The sequence below is a fragment of the Mytilus trossulus genome, chromosome 3, assembly GCF_036588685.1.
Source record: "Mytilus trossulus isolate FHL-02 chromosome 3, PNRI_Mtr1.1.1.hap1, whole genome shotgun sequence".
Classification (NCBI taxonomy): domain Eukaryota; kingdom Metazoa; phylum Mollusca; class Bivalvia; order Mytilida; family Mytilidae; genus Mytilus; species Mytilus trossulus.
Genome location: NC_086375.1, coordinates 85,150,799 through 85,175,279, shown reverse-complemented (window position 1 = coordinate 85,175,279; position 24,481 = coordinate 85,150,799). Strand labels below are relative to the sequence as shown.

Genomic DNA, 24,481 nt, shown 5'->3' with positions numbered 1-24,481 from the left:
ACAATGTTCACCAAAAATTATATCACAAATAAAAGCAATATTTACGCTATTAAAAGCCTTTTAAGTCCTCCACCATGTCGTGGGCCTCAATACTTTTTGTTGTCTGGGGGGACTATGGGATTGAAGTCACGCTTTTCGTTTTCCAAATTTTATTTTACTGCCATTAACAAAACACATGGGTGACAGACGACACTAACTGTTCGCTGCCGACAAACATAAAGAAGGTATACAGTCCCGTAAAATACAATACACAGGCTAAATTAAGTCCTACATTTCCGGTAACCAGAAATCCCAAATAGAGGTATATAACACTTGTTCCTGCTTGTCAAATTGAAATCGCATGATGTGTGATGCACACAGGCAATTGTCTTTAACAAAAAATCCCAATAATTAAAGTATTTAGCAAATTTTCTTTTTGAGACAAATGCCTGTGGCGATGCATTCAGACAATGTCAACACAGCCACTTGGTGTCGTTCAAATTACAGTTTAAAATACGACTCCACCATCTAAAGACGCTATTTGTAAAACAAATTGATTGACCGTTAAGGAAGTTCACCGTCACATATATATTAACCACGAGCAGCATGATCATTGCGAGAGTAACATATGGAGTAGATTCTGCTTACACTTCCGGAGCACATGAAGACCACTTGATCAGTCTTTATTCTCAAAGTTTTGTGACTTGTTTGTCTTTTTGTCGTCTTGTGCTATACGTTATGTTATCGATATTGTCATTTTCACTTCGACATAATATATAATGAATGTTCCCTTGGTATCTTCCACCTCATGTTTTTGTGAATGTTTTTGTTTGTTTGTTTGTATTCGGGACGTTGAATCTGATCAATCGCGTATATTTCACGAAAAGATCCATCTCTGCACGTTAAAGAGTCAGTGCAACAACTTTCTGAAGATGTTTTTATAGTGGACATGGCAGTATGCTGAAGAAAAGAAAATCTGTCAATCTTAATCATGAGTTATGTTATTTATTTATATTGATAATTTTAAACAAATTAAAACAGAAATGACAGTTTTACAAACTGTCTATCCAAATATAAGCCTTGTGCTGTTTTAAGCTCTTTGTTGATGTTGTTGTCTGACACATTTCCAGTTTCAAAGCTCTGGAATTGAGACTATGTAATAAGTTCATACTTCTGAAATCTCGTATTTTTTATGCAATTACTTTCTAGCAAGTATCGAAACTCATAAACTCTGCAATCAAATTAACGCAGCACTCCAGGAAGTTCGAAGAGCCGACAACCTTGCTTTGGAAATTGACAATTAGACATGTAACGCCAATTTTTATCGGATAAAGTCTGTCGTCAATTTTACGGCAAAAGTTTCACCGTTAATTTTGGAACCTAATGAAATCATTTTGTATCAATGGTTATGAACAGCAAATCCTCTATCGAGCTGTCTGTAGCTAACGACTTATGAATAGATATAGGAAGATGTAGTGTGAGTGCCAATGAGACAACTCTCCATCCAAATAACAATTTAAAAAGTAAGCCATTATAGGTTGAAGTTTGTTTACCTCTCCACCAATATTTTTGGCAAATTCCTTTTGTAAGCATGATATTGAAATAATCACTTTGACTGCTCTTAAAGTTAATTTTAAAAAACATTGCAGTCCAACAAAATATTGCAAAATTTGAGAAATGACCTTAGTCTAGTAGATTTAAAAAAAAATATGAAAAAAATAATTAATACCTTGTTTCCAAGCGCCTGTCAACGTAAATTTGTTCCACCTAACAGAAGTTCCACTAGAAACTGTTATAAACAATGTCATATATATACCCTTTATTCCCTAAGGTACACATAATGTTTATGTTATAATTGTTCCAATAGAAATATTTTTTACTGAATATTTCTTCTACTTGGAATTTATATTATGAAGGAACTTCTTTTCCCTGAAACTCCAATAGTCACGCGGCCATTGATTTTTATTATATTTGAAAGTCCATTTTTTGTTATAGAATATTAAGAAAAAAAGTAAAATCACAAAAATATTGAACTCCGAGGAAATTCTAAACAGAAAATCCCTAATCAAATGGCAAAAGCAAATTAAAGCAAAAACACCTCAAACAAATGGATAAAATCTGTCATATTTCTGACTAGGTACAGGCATTTTCTTATGTAGAAACTGGTTATAAAGCTGGCTAAACCTCTGACTTGTATGACAGTCGCAACACATTCCATTATATTGACAACGATGTGTGACTGAACAAATCAAACACAAATAAGGGTACAGCAGTCAACATTGATTTAATCTTCACAAAAATATGTAACAAAGAAGCAAAAAAGGTATACAGACAATGCACATTAAATATATTTAGCAAAAATGAAAGTCGAGAATACAAAATTTTACAATAGTTTATTCAAAGGGAGACAACTACAAAATGATTAATTCCAGCCCGTTGTTCTACATTTTGACATTGTTGACATTATACTTGTGTTTAGTTTATCTATTCAAGCTGATTACATTTGACCACTATATAACAAAAACATGATCATAAATGACTAAATAATAATAGATCTGCTCAGTTAACAAACAAAAAAGGAATGTTTTCATTCGAATATTTTGAGCGAATGACTGTTAGTCCTGGATCTGTTACTGCGACTTTACTAGTTGGGTTAGTTGTTTACATTTTAACTGTTGTACTGCGAGAAATCATTGGATTTATCAATTTACGGAAAACATTTAGTGGTTTACCAGAACCAGGAAAAAGGCACTGGTTGTATGGTCATCTTCACTTGGTAAGTCTGTAATTTACCCCCTTTTCACATCGACACTTGTTGCATGTTACTAATCATTTTTTTGCTAATGTTGTAACATTAGGGATATGATACAACGAATATCATCCAGATGTGTTACATACCAATACTGAAGCAGATCATCTTTAAGCGCTATTTTTCATTTTAATTGGACATCGTTACAGAAAAAAGGAAAACCATGTCTCATGTTTTATAAGATCAGCACTGAACCAGGAAGTATAATTGCAGCAAGTTGTTAAGTTAATAAACCATCACACAGAACCTCACAAAAATATAGTCAACAAGATAAACGGATGCCCTGCCCCGCGCTTTCATTTTCTTTGTTCATTGGACCGTAAAATTGGGATCAAACCTCTAATTTTGAATACAAGATCGATACCATAGGGAATATCTATAATACTAAAATTACGAGGTCCAATTTGTCAGCCGTCATCACGTAAAAATGATAAATGATACCAAACAGTGTATTTAGAATTTTGCTGTATACTGTTGAGTAAATAATACTCCATTCCAGGCCCTTTTCTTTTCCAAATTATTAATATTACCAATAATTGATAGGTTCCAGGTCGACGGGTTCAAACAGAAAGATTTTGAAAGCAGAGAAAACTGTGCATCTTATAATCGGCATGACTTTATCAGATGACAATACCAATACTAAAATAAGGCATACGCATAGTTATATACTTTAATTCAGTCACGGACACGGGATATCACGGGTGTGTTCTAGTGTGTATAAAGTTTCATCTTGATTGAGCTTCCAAATTTACCAAAACCAAAAAAAATTAACATGAATCGGGATCAGACGGACGGACTGACGACGAATGAACGAACAGACGCACCGAGCGAAAAACATATTGCTCCTAAATGGGGCATACGTTTGGCATACCATCTTTATCAAAATTATAGCGTGTAACAGCACAACAAGAAACATTTGGGATTGGAACACCTTACTCTACTCAGTGACGTATCAATCAGTACTTAAGTCAGAGACTCCAGACTGATTAAAAAATAAATTTTTAGTCAGCAGGTTTTTAACCTTTACTGATAGATTTATGTATATCATTTTTTTAAAAATTTTGTATTGTTTGACTTGTTCATTCGCACACCCTAAGTTTGTGACATAATAGTTAACCTGGTGATGATGGTTCAATCACTGTGGCAGATGAAGAAGTTCGTGACATAATAGTTAACCTGATGATGGGGGTTCAATCACTGTGACAGAAGTAGAAGTTTGTGACATAATAGTTAACCTGGTGATGATGGTTCAATCACTGTGGCAGAAGTAGAAGTTCGTCACAGAATAGTTAATCTGGTGATGGCGGTTTAATCACTGTGGCAGATGAAGAAGTTCGTGACATAATAGTTAACCTGATGATGGGGGTTCAATCACTGTGACAGAAGTAGAAGTTCGTGACAGAATAGTTAACCTGATGATGGGGGTTCAATCACTGTGACAGAAGTAGAAGTTCGTGACAGAATAGTTAACCTGATGATGGGGGTTCAATCACTGTGGCAGAAGTAGAAGTTCGTGACAGAATAGTTAACCTGATGATGGGGGTTCAATCACTGTGGCAGAAGTAGAAGTTCGTGACAGAATAGTTAACCTGGTGATGGTGGTGGTTTAATCACTGTGGCAGATGAAGAAGTTCGTGACATAATAGTTAACCTGATGATGGGGGTTCAATCACTGTGACAGAAGTAGAAGTTTGTGACTGAATAGTTAACCTGATGATGGGGGTTCAATCACTGTGACAGAAGTAGAAGTTCGTGACAGAATAGTTAACCTGATGATGGGGGTTCAATCACTGTGGCAGAAGTAGAAGTTCGTGACAGAATAGTTGACCTGATGATGGGGGTTCAATCACTGTGGCAGAAGTAGAAGTTCGTGACAGAATAGTTAACCTGATGATGGGGGTTAAATCACTGTGACAGAAGTAGAAGTTCGTGACAGAATAGTTAACCTGATGATGGGGGTTCAATCACTGTGACAGAAGTAGAAGTTCGTGACAGAATAGTTAACCTGATGATGGTGGTTCAATCACTGTGGCAGATGAAGAAGTTCGTGACATAATGGTTAACCTGATGATGGGGGTTCAATCACTGTGACAGAAGTAGAAGTTCGTGACAGAATAGTTAACCTGATGATGGGGGTTCAATCACTGTGACAGAAGAAGAAGTTCGTGACAGAATAGTTAACCTGATGATGGTGGTTCAATCACTGTGACAGAAGTAGAAGTTCGTGACAGAATAGTTAACCTGATGATGGGGGTTCAATCACTGTGACAGAAGTAGAAGTTCGAGACAGAATAGTTAACCTGATGATGGAGGTTCAATCACTGTGACAGAAGTAGAAGTTCGTGACAGAATAGTTAACCTGATGATGGGGGTTCAATCACTGTGGCAGAAGTAGAAGTTCGTGACATAATGGTTAACCTGATGATGGGGGTTCAATCACTGTGACAGAAGTAGAAGTTCGAGACAGAATAGTTAACCTGATGATGGGGGTTCAATCACTGTGACAGAAGTAGAAGTTCGTGACAGAATAGTTAACCTGATGATGGTGGTTCAATCACTGTGACAGAAGTAGAAGTTCGTGACAGAATAGTTAACATGATGACGGGGGTTAAATCACTGTGACAGAAGTAGAAGTTCGTGACAGAATAGTTAACCTGATGATGGGGTTCAATCACTGTGGCAGAAGTAGAAGTTCGTGACATAATAGTTAACCTGGTGATGGTGGTGGTTTAATCACTGTGGCAGATGAAGAAGTTCGTGACATAATAGTTAACCTGATGATGGGGGTTCAATCACTGTGACAGAAGTAGAAGTTCGTGACAGAATAGTTAACCTGATGATGGGGTTCAATCACTGTGGCAGAAGTAGAAGTTCGTGACATAATAGTTAACCTGGTGATGGTGGTTCAATCACTGTGACAGAAGTAGAAGTTAAACCATTTTAAAATCTAATAGGTTCTAAAGCATTGTCCATGGATAAATATAGCCGAGAGGCAATGACTTATATTCTTGCTGCATTGCATTAGTGGGGTGAAATCGTTGCTGTTTATTTGCCGATTCTGAGCTGATTAAAATGAAAAACTCTGCATTGTTTGGATGTAGCGACGATTCTTCTGTACCATTGATGATAATGGACTGTAGTCCACATTGTAGAATATTTTTGTGATGGACCATGCACTCCGCCAACTTAATCAGAATGTTAAACTGTTTTGACCATGAAGATGTCTGTAGTTTGAAACTATCCAATGATTAATTTTAGCCACCTTGGCACAAATCAAGTCTAAATTCCTCATATATATATATTCTGATTCGACCTCATGACACCGCTAATTTGAATTATATGATGTTCTATATTGCGCATATTTTAAATATGTCTTAATGTGGTATGAGTGTCTTCCTCCATCTTGGATTGTAAAAAACAGAGAACCAAAGGTCCATATTTTCTATCAAGTTAGCAAAATGTGATGCAGGAATGCAGATATTCAATGTGATTTTCATTTAAAAGAACCAATTGATAAGAATATAACTTACAAATATTAATATTTTTGCAAATGTTGATTAGTTTTGGTTGTTTTAAAAAAAATATTAAATTGGCATTTCAAGGGGAGGTTACCCTAAAACAGTGCATTTTCTGAAGGATTATACATGAAATTTTCCTATTTTGTATTTTAGCCGGAAAAAACATACAGTAACCCTATCTTTTCTTTTGATATTCTCAAAGCATTGTCTGAAAGCTATCTTTTCCTTAAGTATTTAACAATTCTATCATTTTGTTTAGTTTCTAATCACAAAATGGTGTTTTCCCCTGTATAATCCATACAAAATTTGTCATTTTGTCACGTCCTGTAGCTTGAAAAAATGCACGGTGACCTATCATTTTTATTATATTTTTTAACATATATCAATAGATACTAAGTTTTGGCAAAGTATAAACAAATTCTATCATTTTTATTTTAGACTCCCATACCACCTTAATTGAAAATTATTGTTTACACATGTTTCAAAATATTATTTGTCTCTTTGTATTATGAAGTTTATGAGTCTAGTCTTTCAAGAGCCCATTATTTTTCTTATCATAAATCTCATTGCTATTTTTATTTTAGTTCTTGGCAGTCTGCTTAAAACATGTGCTTAAATAGGACCAATAAAATTTCATTGTTTAAAGTTTATAAACTGTACATATAAATAAGAAATTACACATACTTCTTGTATGAGGGTCTGGTGGATATAATGGGGATTAAGTTTTTTTTTGTTCTATTCCTCAATTTTTAAATGCGTTAGTCAATTTTCATTTGTTCTATATATCCTTATATAAAAAAAAAAGAAAAAAGAAAAAGAGAAAAAATTGAAAAAAAGGAATGCTTTTTATAAATGTTGCGAGTCGAAAATACAAAAGACTGCAATTATCTTCAAATTCGACTGTTCGATATAAACTGTGAAGATGCCTACCTTCTTGATCATGGAAACAAAAAAAGGTAGATGACAGTCAGCCAAACAACACAATGTTACCAAATTGAACGTTAAATAACTACACGTCTCAAAACCATAAAAAGTCATTTATTGTGTAAGATCATATGCAATAAGTATCACAGTTTCCCCACTGACACAATAATTAAATTTCATTTGCAAGACAAACTATAAATAAATGTGCATTTACTTTTTTCTGCATATATTTCTGTTTCAAAACTATGACAAAAAAGTAGTTTCGATCCAATCAAGAAGGTTCGAAAATAACATTCGAAGTCTTATGCATGGATGTGGTTTTTTTTTTTGTTTTTTTTAACTATTTCATCGTTATTTTCAATATCCATTTTCTCAGCAGTAACATACCCTCTGCTTTGAATTTTTCGAAAAACTAAGGACTTTTGGTCCTCAATGCTCTTCGACTTTGTACTTGTTTGGCTTTATAACTATTTTAATCTGAGCGTCACTGGTTAGTCTTATGTAAACGAAACGCGCGTCTAGCGTATTAAATTATAATCCTGGTACCTTTGATAACTATCATTGTATGGTGTTTGCGTACCTAGGTTGATACGTTATGATCCGTTATGCTCGTACGTGTTCACACTATACGAACTTCACTCATATACAGGATTGTGCTCCTTATTCAGAAACTGCTCCAACAGAAATATGAGGAGGAATGAAAAAAAAACGTAAATTTTGTGGACGCCTTCACGAATTGGTTGATCTATACGATGTGTCTGTGTCTAAACTAACTAACGACATTTTTACCACGTGTACCATCTACCTCGTATGGTGTGTTAAGTTCCGATTTTGCTGTTTTGCCGAGTGTTAATTCGTATTACAATTAGACATGTCTCGGTATTAATACACCCAAAATTCATGTACATTTGTATTTATTAATGATGTTTTATAAGTCCGGTTCGATATTGTTTTATGTCTTATCGTTTGTGGGTTCAATTCCTTTTTTTTGTTTATTTCCTACATGTATGTAAAATGAAGCTAATTAATCAGCTATGTCTTTATATGATTTTTAGTTTAATGCATCGGTATGCACAGGTCCTGTTTGGTTTACACAGTTTCGATTTTGAAGAAAACCCGACATGGTTAGAAAATAAAAATAATTACACAATTACAAACACAAGTATATATCAATATTCTTGTAATAGTTAGAAAATGCAAACAAATAACACCTCACCATATCGAATCCCACTTTTATAGTCTATTTTTAGAAATTTACCTGTGATAAAATAAACGTAACAACATGCGTCACTTTTTGTGGCGTTGGTACATTCGTGTGACACATAGTTCCTTATTATATTATGGAGTACAGGTGTACTGTCGTAAATGCAAGGAAGGTATCCATTGTTATTCTGCGATTAACATGTTGTAATGTACTATTATATTTTTTATTGGTTTATTCCTTTGTACTAGTGTTGTTGCATTTATTTGTTCTGTGTTCCTGTTACGTAATATTGTCATTTTAAAGGTATTTTTAACATTGATATGTAAACCCCCCGTTTGGCTAGTCATAAAACCAGGTTCAATTCATTTTTTTTTTAAATGTTTTATACCAAACCAGGTATAGGGCAGGTGTTATTAAATAGTCCGTGACTATGTTTGTTGGCGTTTGTTTTTTTAACAGTTCAGTGTTTCTTTTGTTCTGTTGTCTTCCTCTTATAGTTGATGTTTATTTCTCGGTTTTAGTTTTGGACCAGGATTTTTTTTCTCGATTTATCGATTTATGACTTTTGTATAGCGGTATACTACCTGTATATTTCTGAAATACTTTTTTTTCAATTAAGAATTGAATGCTTCTTTTTGTAAATTTATTGGGGTGTAAAAGCGTTGACCGAAGTACATTTTGTATGAAGCGCGGAAGCGCTTCATTCTAAAAATGTACGCACGGTCAACGCTTTTACAACCCTATAAAGTTACAAAAAGAAGCATTCAATACTTATAATTACATTTTTTAGCTAGGATTAGAAAAACACGATTTTCATGAAGTTAAATTTTTAAATTCACCTGTGCACTTTATTGTGGGACCTCGTGTCATCATGAATGAAATATTATTGTCTCATGCAACTGCTTACGGAATAACATTTGATGTGCAATTAGCCAATCAGAATAACGTATTATAATGAAACATACATCTAATGTAATTATTTTCACATATTTGCGACACGTAGTCTTAAACATATACTCTATTGGATGGTATTCTGTACAACATACATATTATAACTTAATTGAAATCAATTCTAGATTGTCAAAAAAAACCCCAAAAAACAACAAAACCAAAACAACAATAACAAAAAAAAACAACACTAATAAATGCTTCTGCAAAATATATAAAAATGGTGTTTATATCTGTCTTAATAACAAAATAAAACCGCTAATCACAAAGAACAAAACCGACATAACTTGAATTAATGATACTGCCAAACATTCCAAAACTTTTTTATTAATTTGAAAATTATGAATATGTTTTTTTCATACATCACATCAATTTTCATTTAACAGAAAGCAAAAATGAAGTATATTTATACTTTGTCTGACGTTAATACTAGTAAAAACGTTTACTTTAAATTTTTAAATTTATGACTTTCGGCCAGCGGTATACTGCTGTTGTCTTTATTTACTTTATCTGTAGTTGATACTGGCCAAATAATATATACTATACCTAATGTAGAATTGCATGTTTGGTGATGTTTTAGCTTCCAGAACCTGGAGAGAAATTGATAACATGGGCACAAGAAACAACTGGGCGATTACCACGTATATACTGTTTTTGGACAGGGCCATTCAGGCCGAGTGTAATGTTGAACCATCCAGAAACTGCTAGTGTTCTTTTAAAAACTGCAGGTAAAAGTTACAACCTAGTAGGCCAGGAAATATCTTAAAGTGATATCGACCACTTTTAGAAGTATTCAAAGATTTTCCGAAGCGTGTCAAGAGTTTTTACTATTGAAATTTCAGATAAGGTATTATGACAAGGGATTTTTTTATGACTAAAATGAGACACCACTGGTAATAATTTTAGAAAGACATCCAAATGGCAATGTTAATGTCGCGTTTATTCCTAAATGTCCATTCGATACATCTATTCACATTTACAGAGCTAAACAGAATGAAATAAAAAAAGGCAATAAAGAAAAAAGAATGATACTCATATTATACCTGAATATTAGTCTGATATTTTACCCAGTCGATAATCATAACATTCATCACCTGTCGTTCGTTTTATGGATATTATTTATTTTGGGTCCTCAATGCTCTTCAACTTTGTACTTGTTTTGGCATTAAATCTATTTTAATCTGAGCGTCTCTTATGAGTCGTATGAAGACGAAACGCGCGGTAACGTTTAATCATGATTCTTCTCCCGTGGAATTTCCTTTTTAGTCGATTGTTTCTGATTGTAAACCAATGAGACCTCTAAAATATGTGTAACTTTCATTGCTGTTTTAGAACCTAAACCAGTTCAGTGGGGAGGAGCTTACAGACATGCCTTACCTTGGCTTGGAGAAGGATTGTTATTAGCTGGAGGTGCCAAATGGGCTAGATCCAGACGATTACTAACACCAGCCTTCCATTTCGATATTCTCCGTCCATATCAAAATATTTATAACGAGGCAGCTGACTTGTTATTGGTATGTTAATAGTATTGTTAATAGAAGAATAAGGAAAGAAACTACAATGTCTTTAAAGTGAAATTTTGAAGAATATTTTGCATATTTTGAACTGTTACCTGACCAATGCTTAAATGGAATATCGAATTTGAAAACCGAAATTGATTCTCAGCAAATAACATGTTCTTTGAATTTTCTTCGGTGTAAAAGGTATGCAAAATATATACCGAAGGGATATCCAAATTGATTAGTCGGAAACGAACTGTCAATGCCAATGGCGAAAAACGAAAAACTACCACAAGACAAACACCAGTATATAAAACACAACAAAGAAAACTAAATACTGAGTAACACGAAACCAACATATTCTGCTCCCCCAAATGACACCCATGGTGTTGCTGGTTTCAGTTCCTATCCGATGATAATTCGGTATGTCACATCTGAGGAAAAAAACCCTTAAAGATTGTATACTAAATAATTACTTATTTTAGCATATATGTCAATATAAAAAATAAGATGTGGTATGATTGCCAATGAGACAACTATCCACAGAAGACCTAAATGACACAGACATTAACAACTGTAGGTCACCGTACGGCCTTCAATAATGAGCAAAGCCCATACCGCATAGTCAGCTATAAAAGGCTCCGATAAGACAACGTAAAAAAAATTCAAACGATAAAACTAACGGCCTAATGTATGTAAAAAAATAAACGAAAAACAAATAAGTAACACATAAACAAACGACAACCACTGAATTTACAGGCTCCTGAGTCCTTGATAAACATTATTTTTTTATTTTCTTGATACTTGTAAAAGTGAAATTATTGTACATATATTATTAAAATTTATATTACGCTAGGGTTCATTAGCTAAAAATTCATACTATAAAAATATAACCACAAACGTTAATATTTCGTTCTTACCTTTTTGTGTCAGTATTCCTACATGGGCTGTTAAAAATCATACAATATTTTAAAATTGCATTTAACAAAATAATAGAAGTGGTAAAACTGGTAATAGTAGTAAATAAGAATTTTACAAGAAAAACAACATGACATTGAATTATTACCTGAATTTTTAGCTATAAATGGGCCCAATATGAAAAAATATGAACTCACTCAATCGATGTAAAAGTAAAGAAGAAGACTAAATCTGCTGCAACATGGCAGGAATATGACAGTTCGTTTAATGTGTTTGAGCTTTTGATCTTGCCATTTAATTAGGGACTTGTCGTTTTAAATTTTCTTTGGAGTTTTTTGTTATTTTACTTTTTGCTCAGAGAGTTGAAGCTTTGAATATAATTGTACTTTAATTTTTAGGAAAATATTGATAAATATGCTGAGACGGGCGAAAGTTTTGAAGTATTCCAGTTGATAAGTGCTTACACCTTAGATGTGATGCTTAGATGCGCATTCTCATATGAGACGGACTGTCAGAAAAATATGTATGTATATAAATTTTTATCATGTTGTTATTGTACGTCTTGCAGACACTGATTAAATGGTATACCAACCATACTTCACACTTAACATTGGTTTCGGCTTCAGTGTTTAAGTTAAAGGCAATATTCAGTCGGAGATCATGAAGTTACTTTCAGTGACTGTAATATTCATGTACTATTAAGAGTTACTCAAGTCGAACTCATGTACACAATATGATGTTGTTATTCATATGGTCCTACATTCTGACAGTTTGTCACTGATTTAGAAGTATTACACATTCATGAACACAAGATGATGTTTTTATTCATATAGTCCTACATTCTGACCGTTTGTCGCTCTGATTTAGCGGTATTCTACTTTCATGTACACAATATGATGTTATTATGCATATGGTCCTATATTCTGACCGTTTGTCGCTCTGATTTAGCGATATTCCACATAAATGTACACAATATGATGTTATTATTCATATGGACCTACATTCTGACCGTTTGTCGCTCTGATTTAGCGGTATTCCACATTCATGTACACAATATGATGTTATTATGCATATGGTCCTATATTCTGACCGTTTGTCGCTCTGATTTAGCGGTATTCCACATTCATGTACACAATATGATGTTATTATGCATATGGTCCTATATTCTGATCGTGTGTCGCTCTGATTTAGCGGTATTCCACATTCATGTACACAATATGATGTTATTATGCATATGGTCCTATATTCTGACCGTTTGTCGCTCTGATTTAGCGGTATTCCACATTCATGTACACAATATGATGTTATTATGCATATGGTCCTATATTCTGATCGTTTGTCGCTCTGATTTAGCGGTATTCTACATTCATGTACACAATATGATGTTATTATGCATATGTTCCTACATTCTGACCGTTTGTCGCTCTGATTTAGCGGTATTCCACATTCATGTACACAATATGATGTTATTATGCATATGGTCCTATATTCTGAACGTTTGTCGCTCTGATTTAGCGGTATTCCACATTCATGTACACAATATGATGTTATTATGCATATGGTCCTATATTCTAATCGTTTGTCGCTCTGATTTAGCGGTATTCTACATTCATGTACACAATATGATGTTATTATGCATATGGTCCTATATTCTGACCGTTTGTCGCTCTGATTTAGCAGTATTCCACATTCATGTACACAATATGATGTTGTTATGCATATGGTCCTATATTCTGACCGTTTGTCGCTCTGATTTAGCGATATTCCACATTAATGTACACAATATGATGTTATTATTCATATGGACCTACATTCTGACCGTTTGTCGCTCTGATTTAGCGGTATTCCACATTCATGTACGCAATATGATGTTATTATTCATATAGTCCTACATTCTGACAGTTTGTTACTCTGATTTAGCGGTATTCCACATTCATGTGAACTATATGATGTTATTACTCATATAGTCCTACATTCTGACAGTTTGTCGCTCTGATTTAGCGGTATTCCACGTTCATGAACACAATATGATGTTTTTACTCATATGGTCCTACGTATTGACCGTTTGCCACTCTGATTTAGCGGTATTATAGATTAAGGTGCAGAATGAAGGAAATAGCTTAATTTACATATCTTGGCAGATATCATATGAGATGGAATTGAATATTCCCTATCCGTTATGAATGACATATAATGGTTTTTCATTTTCTTCAGTTCTGACATTGACATTGTTTCATGTTCCTTTCAATCGCTACGTTAAATTTTTAAAAATATTACAGTTTACTGGTATATAAAATATCTTTACTGATTCCAATTTCCCGACACATGTTTCTGATTTAGTCCTTAAATATGTGCAATATGTTTGTAAGACAATTAGTAACCAAAGTCACAAACTGATGTTATCATCAATGTCATCCTACATTCTGACAATTGTCCCTGTGATTTAGCGGTATTCCAAACTCCTGTGCATGATTTGATGTCATCAGCCTGTCGTCCTACATTCTGACAGTTTGTCACTCTGTTTTAGCGGTATAATAGATAAAGTGACAGAATGTAGGAAATGGCTTAACCTTGTAGGTTACATAACCCTGCTGATGTAAGATTAAAAACAATTGGATATACCATACTCTTTATGAATGAAAGTTCATGGTTTACACTTTCTTTAATTCTGACATTGAACTGGTTTCATGTCCCTTTCAATGGCTACAATCGGTTTTTAGAAACATTACAGTCAACTTGTATAACAAAATTACTTAACTGATTTCAATTATCCCGACCCATGTTTATTGTTAAGTCTTTGAAAATTGGGCGAAAGATACAAGAAGGACAACCAAACTCAAAATCAAAAACAAGCTGATAACGCCATGCCAAAAAAAAGGAGAGACAAACAGACAAACAAACATACTACTAAAGAGCCTCACCAAAAACTTAGGGGCGAGCCCTGGAAGGGTAACAGATCTTGCTTCACATGTGGCACCAATCGTGTTGCTCATGATAGTAAACTGCGTAACAAGTCTTGTACAATAGGGCACATTCGTGGAAAGGGACGGGATTGTAGTAACGACATTAGAAACATATTCGCTATCAACTAAAACGGATATTCCATAAAGTAATATTTGCGAAAGAATGACTTTAATTGTATCCTTGTAAGCAGCAAAACTATGGAGGAAATCATGATCGGAAATAAAACGAGAATATCGTATCAATTAGGAGATGTTCGCAATTGGAAAACTGAAATCATCTCTCTTATTGTTTAGTTTTTGTTTTAACCGACTTCCATCGTTAGTTTCCAACCGAAAGTCAATATATGAATAATAAAGGCAACAGAAGTATTCCAATGTTCAAAAGTCATAAATCGATTGAGAGAAAACAAATTCGGGCGACAAACTAAAACATAGGGAAACACATAAATTTTTAGAGTAAACTTAAAGTTACAACAGAAAGACTAAAGTGCAACAAAAAATAATGCCAACATACATAGAAACAAGCTATTAGTATTTGACACCAACTGTCATATTCCTGACTTGGTACAAAAAATGATGGGTTGAACTTGGTTTTATGGCTAGCCAAACCTCTCACTTTTATGACATTGTTAAAATGAGACAGAATGTACTGTATCTGTTTTATCCTTTATCTCAAGTTGGATGGAAAAGTGACGTTCAACATGGTTATATTATACAATATTGAAAGATAATCCGTAAAAAAAAGTCAAACTCATGTACACAATTTGATGTTATCATCAATGCCATCCTACATTCTGTCAGTTTGTTACACAGTTGTAGCGGAATTCTAGATTTAGGTGCTGAATGTAGGAAATGGCTTAACCTGCATAGCTTGCAATTGGCTGATATAAGATTAGATCGAAATGGATGTTTCCTATCCGTAATGAATGCAATATCATGGTTTGCATTTTTTTGTCAATTGCTACGTTAGGTATTTAGTCATCATAGATTCCAGGACTAAATTTTATATATACGCCAGACGCTCGTTTCGTCTACAAAAGACTCATCAGTGACGCTCGAACCCAAAAAAGTAAATAAAAAAAGTTAAAAGAAAAAAAAAAGAAAAACAAAACAAAATAAATTACGGAGTTGAAGAGCATTGATATCCAAAATTCCTAAAAGTGTTGCCAAATACAGCTAAGGTAATCTATGCCTGAGATATAAAAGCCTTAATAGTATTTCAAAAAAATCAAAATTCAGTGCATTAAGTATTATGCACTACATGTACGTATGAAAATTAAATATGAAGTTACTGTATATTACCGATGCCTGGTATATGCATATGATAAATAATGTTATTTATCTTTTCAAATTGTAGAAGTGGCGAATCTCATCCATACTGTAATGCTGTTGGTATTATTTCAAAGTGCTGGGCAGCAAGAAGCAGGTATGATAAATGTATGTCCCATATATGGACAAATGTTTTCGGTTTGATTAAAACGAAAGCTCTATGAACATAAAAAAAAAGATGTATATTAGAACTAAATTGTGTTTGATTTAAGTAGAACTGAGGTATGCGAGGAATCAGCACTTTTGTAGTGGAAGTAATTTGCATCGAGATATAATTTAAATGCCGCTATCCAGCAGTCGCAGTCGTTATTGTCATAAATTGGTAAGATAATTTAAATCAACTGTGTAAAAATAACAAAGCAGATTTTACAAATACTTCATATGTATTTTTGTACTTTATTTAGTATTAATATTTAATTATTTGTTTAACTGCGGTGTTATTTTTTTCTAAGCTTGTTAATGTTTTGAGAACTCTTTGTTACACAGATCACCATGGTTGTTTCCAGATACAATATTTTACTTGACTTCCATTGGTAGAGAATTTTCAAAGAATTGTGATTATGTACATAAAGTGGCTGATGACATTATAAAAGCCAGAAGAAAAGTATTGGTTAGTATTAATGATATTTAGTAAGCTGCAGCATGTAATGAACACTTAAGGGCATACGATACAGTTTTGATCTTGTGTTTACAAGTTCGTGAAAATTTGCATATAGGCTATTTTTTACCTGATTAAATCAAATATGTAATAAAAAATATACCTTCATGTGCTACTGTTTCAGTAAAATGAGGTAGAAATTTTGTATATTTGCTCAAAATTCAGATTTGTGGCCGTAATTTCTTTTTCGAAAGAAAGACATAACTTTTTTGTTATGAAAGATAAACACAAATTGTTTTTTGTTAAATAATCGGTAATTTTTGTATTTTATAAGTATCGTAGCAAATTATGCATTTTTTTATTCAGAAATAACTCAAATTTATCAAATGTTCATGAATTGAGGAAAATACGTCATTTTTTGCTTCATGTTTATCAAAATTAAAAAAAATCCTCTATTTACAGTTTTATGAAATTTGGGTCACATAATCTCCCTGCAAAATGAAACAAATTGCTGCTTTGAAAAATAGGGGTCCATGAACTCGTTTTCAAATTAAATCAGTTTGAATGATAAAAATCAGTCGCAAAATGCATCTTTTCCCGATGTGTCACAGTTTGACGTCGCGAAAATAACATTTTAGCTAGCAACGTCATTACCTCCCCTGTAACTGTATCGTATGCCCTTTAGTCATGTATATGTATATATTGACCTGTATTGATTCCAAATGGTCACAACAAGAAAACAATTCAAATGAATCACAAATTATTAACATTTATTCACTTGTTGTTTTTGAAAGTGTCTAATGTTTCACTATCATTCAAGACTTCACACAGATTCAGGAAACGAACAATTTTATAATAAATCAACGGATAGAATATAAATAATTCTTATACACGATATGTAGTTAAGTAACGATGATGATTCAAGATGCTAAATAGGCAAGGTTTTTGAGTGAAATCGTTTTTAGAATTTTTATTGGACAATCAATTAAGGTAGATCGCATCCAAATCATCATTGTTATTTCCAACCATATTTAAAACTATTGAAGCCTTTTGTTAAGTGATTGTCAATTGTGTAGGTGTGGTTCATAAGTGTTTCTCATCTCTCGTTTATTATAATATAGTTATAAATAGATTAGACCGTTGGTTTTCTTGTTTGAATATTTTCACACTAGTCATTTTAGGGCCCTATGTAATTCGTTGTTCCATATGAGCCAATGCTCAGTGATGAAGGCTGTACTTAAATCAATAATTGTTAATTTGAATGGACAGTTGTAAGACCACATCGTCTTATTTTAAAATACTATTTAATGTATAGTGATGTAGTTTTGTCGTTTTATTTGTACCAGGAAACAGAGGATATTAGTAAAAAGAAATGTTTAGATTTCCTAGATATTTTATTGACAGCAAAAGACGATGACGGCAAAGGTCTAACAGAACAAGAAATTAGAAATGAAGTCGACACATTTCTATTCGAAGGTATTTATATTTACGTTTGAAAAATTTAACTGTATCCATTAAAAGTGCATATTAAAAAAATCTTCCATGTCTATTGCTCTTATTGTCGAAAGTTTATGAACTGAAGTGTATGTTAATGCACAGACACAAAGCTACGGATTAGTATGGAAATATGTAAAAAGAGCTACAAATAGGCGTCTATAATACTAAATCATCAGACAGTGACAAGCTCTAACCCCTGGAAGTTAAACAATTATAAAAAGAGTTAAAAAGGGTTCGAAACAGATAAAGATCTAGAGCAAAGATGCTACTGACATTTGACTGCATTTAATTAGCTTATTGAGTTCCTAGGAAATTAAGCATAAAAACAAAATGCATTGAAACGACCAACTTAATAAATTTTGTATTTTGTATGATAAGATACGGATTTGTCCATTCATGAATTAGTATTACATATCATGTATGTTTTGGTACTTATTTGTTTGTTTTTATAGTGTTTAAGATTATAGCACAATGTTGACTTCTGTACCCCTATTTTTAACCTTTTTTTCCAGTTATGTCTGTTTGTTTTGTTCTCGCATCGTTGTCACTTTAATGGAATACGTTTTACTTTGTCTTTGGTTTTGTTGCACTTCAGTGTTTCTGTTGTTTTGGTGTTTTTCTTTATATTGTTGATGCGTTTCCCTCGCTTTTAGTTTGTTACCTGGATTGGTTTTCTCTCAATAGATGTATGACTTTCGAACAGCGGTTTACTACTGTTGACTTTATTTATGCGACTGTCATACAAGTGAGAGGTTAAGTTAGCTATAAAACAGGGTTTATCCACCACTTGATACATAAGATAATGCCTACACCAAGTCAGGAAAATGACAGTTGTTATCCATTCGTTTTGTGTGTTTGAGCTTTTGATTTTGCCATTTGATTAAGAACTTTCAGTTTTGAATTTTCATCGGAGTTCAGTATTTTTGTGATTTTACATTATTAGAATCTTTAAAGCCACTCCAATAACAAATTTTATTACCGTATAAAATACAACTATGGCTGCACATACTATCCATTACAATGCTAAAATAATGCGAATAGAAAAACAAACAGCTTGAAATTATTCGGAATTTCATGAATGTCGCCACAAAATGTCATTATAAGAACTAAATTCGTGTTTTTATGAATTTATAGGGTTGTTAAAGCCTTGACATTGTAAGTATGAATGGCAAATAAAACCGTTTTGTGCTTCGAGCAACGCTTTAACATTCCAATGAAGTTGTAAAAATAAGCATTCAATTCTGAAATAGTTTAACGAAATATTGTTTCATGTTAACTTTTGTCGCGTCTGGTCAACATGTGATTGCTTATAGAAAAGGGATTATTTCTTATTGTTTGTTATTTTCTTTTAAATCAGGTCATGATACAACTGCAAGTGCAATATCCTGGATTTTATACTCATTGTCCAAGGAAAAGGAGTATCAAAACAAATGTCAAGAAGAAGTAGATTCTGTACTCAGAAATAATAACTTTGTTGAATGGTAAGTGTTTTATATTACAGACGAAAATTCGAAAACTGTAATTGATTTAACTATATGTGTCCAAGGATGTGTAAATACATGAATATGACTAATTTGTTTACCTGTTTTGAATGTTACTTTGTATTTTTTCATTGAATACTAGAACGTGCCGATCTATAAGTTTACATGCTTGACTTTTATATGCCAGCATGATTGTATTTCAAAATGTAGAAATGAATCCTGAAAGCCAAGCTTTTGAATTTATATAGGCTTATATTATCAACAAAATACACATAAAATGTAACAACAATACTCAATTTTCTTGATAAACCTGAGCTCACAACTGATTAAACATGTTAAACGATAACAAATCCGGATTTGTTACCGAGGGAAACACAGAAACTCTGAAGTGCAACAAAATCAACCGCCCATGCACCATACAAAGAAACGAACTATATGAAATAAATGGTGAGAAAAAATGGTGCGTTCAACCTGGTTTTATGACTAGCAAAATCTCCCGCTTACATGACAATGTTAAAAATACCATTGAAATGACAATATCACGTGACAGGAATACAGTAAAAATAAATGTAAGACACTCAAGACAGAGAAATATATAAAAAATGTTTTTGTATAATGTTTTTCTTTTTATTTATTTTGGCTTCAATCATCACTGAAGAGATATCATTTGTCGTGATTGCGATGTTGTGCAGTTAAAGTGGTACCGTTATGAAATATCATTTATAAAGAGCAAGCACATCGCATCGAGTATTCTTTTAGCGAGCAGATAGCCAACAAATATATTTTTTTGGCATGGAGGTGCTTTAAAATTATTCTTTACAATACTAGTATGCCTGTCCTATAAGTCAAGACTTATTTTTTATGTCATTGTTTTTGTGATGTCAATAATAATACCAGGCCGTCAACGTAAGACTCGTTAGTAAGGCTGAAATCAAGTAGTGACATGGACCCAGTGGTTATGTCTCCCTTTTTATAAGTTAAAAATGGACGGTGTCTCGACTATGGCCCACTTGTTCATTTTCAGTAAACTGAACAGTATAAATATATTTCTTTTATTATACCCCCGCTTTAAAAAAGGGGGGTATACTGTTTTACCTCTGTCTGTCCTTCCGTCAGTCCGTCAGTCAGTCCGTCCGTCTCATGAATACTTTTCGTCGCATTTTTCTCAGGAACTACAATACAAGGATTTCTGAAATTTGGTTTCAGGATTTATCTAAGTCAGCTATACCGTGTGATGCGTTTTCAGATTGATCACTTGAAAACTTTCTGTTTACCGAACACTTGTATGATTTTACACATGATAGCCAAGTTGAAAATTTTCGTCAAATTTTTCTAAGGAACTACAATACAAGGAATTCTGAAATTTGGTTTCAGGATTTATATAAGTCAGCTATACCATGTGATGCGTTTTCAGATTCATCACTCGACAACTTCCTGTTTACCGAACACTTGCATATTTTTACACTATTAATATTATCCACTTGCGGCGGGGGTATCATCAGTGAGCAGTAGCTCGCAGTTTCACTTGTTGATAATGTTTTACAGGGATGATTTGTCCAAATTCGAGTACCTTACCATGTGTATCAAGGAAGGCATGAGACTTCACAGTCCTGTACCGTTTATACAAAGAAGAAGCACCAAAGAAGTTGAAATCGATGGCCATCGAATTCCACCTGGAACAAATTTCTCAATAAGTCTGAGCTCTGTACATATTAATCCAACAGTTTGGAAAGAGCCAAACAAGTATGACCCGGAGAGATTTTCTAAGGAAAATATTATGAACAATAAAGGATATACTTATTCATTTGTGCCTTTCTCAGCTGGTCCAAGGTAAGCGTCCTTGAAACTTATAAGTGTGTAGCTCCAATCGATGATCTAATCGAAATTTTGATCTTTTTATGTTTTCACTGTAAACGTTCTAGATTAAGACATTACATAAAAGAGAGGTTTTCTCATCTGACATCACATATCAAATGATAACAGAACATTCACCAAAAATATCATCTATAACACAGCACAACTACATACTTCGTAATTTTTTTGCAAAATTCCACCAAACTCTACATCATCATAAATAATAAAACAAAATCTTTCAAACAATATTATCAACAAAGAATGAATATAGGAAATAATTTAGCCCGCAGAAATAAAAACCCAACCATATTGTATATCACAAACAACCTTTTAGTGAAGAGATAACATGGCGGGTTATAACAGAAGACACTAATCCAGTCGACGTACTCAGGGTTCATGCGATTTCCCGTTTTGAATATTGACCTTGATTTGTCTCAAATGATATTACTCTTTTAGGCATGGCGTTGTCACTTTATTTTCCCTCTGGTATATTCTTCGTCCTTCTTTTTGAACATCGGTAAACTGCTATCGACTGATTTCACGATTGTTCAATTGAAAACAACAAGCATACATCTAAAATCAAGAAGATGTGGAAGGATTGTCAATGTATTTTTACAACAGATAATATTTGATGGTATAGATTTACTACTCAGTAGAGTAAGGGATTGTTGTTATTGATATTTACCGTTTGATTCTCTTTACCAGGAACTGTATAGGACAGAACTTTGCTATGAATGAGGAGAAGACAGCTCTTACAAGAATACTAAAGCGGTAAGACCATCTACTTTTAAATACAGGGAACAGGTTTGAAAACTATATGGCATTTACGCAATTCAATTACTTTAAAAAATTAATTTTAAAGAGTAAAACTCAAAATAGATAGTTATTGCTAAGAATTTACCATTGGGAAAGAACATAACGAAGCGAGTCTTTTATAGTTTGTCCCAGTACCAACAGCTTAAAATCTATTGAAGAAATGTGATCATCTGCGTTGTGCTAGCTATAAAACCAGGTTTAATCCCCCATTGCCATCTTACGAAAATGCGTCTACCAAGTCATGAATATGTTTGATGTGTTTAAACTTTTGATTTTGTTATTTGATTCGGAACTTTCCGTTTTGAATTTGCATCAGAGTCGAGCATTTCGGATAATTTACTTTTTTTGTGTGATCCAAACTTTCGGAATTCTATGGTCACACTCAAATATGTTCTTCATATACCTCACCGATCTTCTATTTGATATGATTGGTTATATTTGTTGAACTGATTTTGATTTGAATGATAGTTTAGCTCCTGAGATCACCCCTAATTTTTATTCAAAGGTTGTAATAGTTCTAAATGTTGTTATTTGTGCATTTAAACATTTCCTATGTCTGTGTTTATACGATGTCATGAAAAACGTGTTTCGATTTTAAAAATATATCACATTCATGGTCCCTCCTTTATTTATTATTTTCTCATAACTAAATTTCATTATATATGATGACATGTGTTTTGTAGTCCTGATTAGTAGCCTAGGTTTAAATGATGCCATGAAATTGTTTTAGAACCCATATCATATGGTGACATCCAGATGTCTGTTTTCGTTTGTTGTTGGTTAAATTCTACTATCATATCTATGTTTCACTCCATTTAACCATATCTTATTGATAATGAATGAATTGTAGGTATGAATTGACAGTTGATCCAGATCATACAGTAGAACGAATAGGTGCTGCGGTTAGAAGAGCTAAAAATGGGATAAAAATGTTTGCCAAAAGGCGGTGATGACAACCAAGGATTCAACTCAAAGACACAGAAATACTGTATAACCAATGTTAATTATAACATTTGAAATGGAAACTTATTAAGAACAAAGTCTGAAGTCCATTGAAGGACTATTAAGATATGATTATAACAAAAATATCAGGGCAACTATTTCAGCTATATATCATGAGGTCTTAACAACAGAATCATTTTAGCTTGCTTGATTCTTTCCTGCCGCTATTTTTAACCATTGTTGTTTTTATCTGTAGTATGTCATTTTATTGACATTTTTTTTTATAAACAAGTACAAAAAGGAAGCAAACTTTTGGTACACGTTCTTTTTTCGACTAGTTGATTTATACTTACTATGATAACATTCGAGTTCTATTATTACCTCTTTTGTTGAACACGTTTGTGCCAAGATTCCTTGCCTGATTAAAATATGGTTTTTTTTGAAGAATTTTTATTCTTGCTTTTTTTCAAAAAGTTATAGGAAATAAAGTCACCATAGATACCATAGATTGAAATTTTATATTTACGCCAGATGCGCGTGTCGTCTACAAAAGACTCATCAGTGACGCCCGAAACCAAGCAACTCTCTGCCTACCTCTTTTTTGCCACGGAAATGGTTATATCCGATCCATTCTCTTCAGGAGGAGACACGTCGACAGCAACGTCAGCAATTTGTTAGTTAACGATTAAGTCAAGACGAACAACTAGTTGTTGGCCAATGGTAATTAATATGCATTTGGATATTATATTTCAAATCAGATTGTTTGGTACCGCCCCCTCAGGTATGATTTATAGATTATGGAGTTTTTGAATTTTAAAGTTTATTTCTATGTCAGTTTATTGGGAACCACTTATGATATGTCAAGTGTATAAGTTGTGAAATTGTGCTGTTTTTGGTATTATCAGAGTTGCATGTTTCTCTGAAATAAGAAAACCATATTGTACATCGCAAATTGATCTAGTCAAATGGTGGTCACATTTACACTAAATGCTTTGCGCTTTTGATACAATCAAAATACTATACTGAGTGGAAAATGCAATACTGAAAACTTGTTCTGTAAGTAGGTTAATGAAGGGAGTATGTAAGATAAATGACATTATGATAAAAAGGCATTTGATCGTTTTAAGATTTTATAGGTAGATTTCTATTTTTCTAGGAAGTCATGACATTTATTTAAAATAAAAGTATTACATAGCATAATT

At 33.1% G+C, this 24,481-nt stretch overlaps 1 protein-coding gene across 2 annotated transcripts; it reads left to right on the top strand.

The window, feature by feature from the left end:
* The first annotated feature begins 2,404 nt into the window (after positions 1 to 2,404).
* On the top strand, positions 2,405 to 24,479 carry LOC134712695 (cytochrome P450 4F1-like). 2 transcript variants are annotated; one of them, XM_063574485.1, is made up of 11 exons: positions 2,405 to 2,631; positions 9,963 to 10,110; positions 10,715 to 10,896; positions 12,198 to 12,322; positions 16,120 to 16,188; positions 16,578 to 16,701; positions 18,036 to 18,165; positions 19,544 to 19,667; positions 21,213 to 21,497; positions 22,227 to 22,292; positions 23,188 to 24,479. In XM_063574485.1, exons 2-11 carry the CDS (start codon positions 10,065 to 10,067, stop codon positions 23,285 to 23,287), a joined length of 1,251 nt encoding a protein of 416 aa, XP_063430555.1. In that variant the 5' UTR covers positions 2,405 to 2,631; positions 9,963 to 10,064; the 3' UTR covers positions 23,288 to 24,479. The 2 variants fall into 2 exon arrangements, with proteins under 2 accessions (XP_063430555.1, XP_063430554.1); XM_063574484.1 differs by having other exon boundaries at positions 2,405 to 2,755.
* Positions 24,480 to 24,481: the final 2 nt, after the last annotated feature.

What these genes read in the sequence shown, in the direction of transcription:
- LOC134712695 (XM_063574484.1), top strand. Translation starts at nt 2,561, where the DNA reads ATGTTTTCATTCGAATATTTTGAGCGAATGACTGTTAGTCCTGGATCT. An exon ending in TGTATGGTCATCTTCACTTG is followed by an intron (nt 2,756 to 9,962) that starts GTAAGTCTGTAA and finishes GTGATGTTTTAG; the next exon opens with CTTCCAGAACCTGGAGAGAA. An exon ending in CTTACAAGAATACTAAAGCG is followed by an intron (nt 22,293 to 23,187) that starts GTAAGACCATCT and finishes AATGAATTGTAG; the next exon opens with GTATGAATTGACAGTTGATC.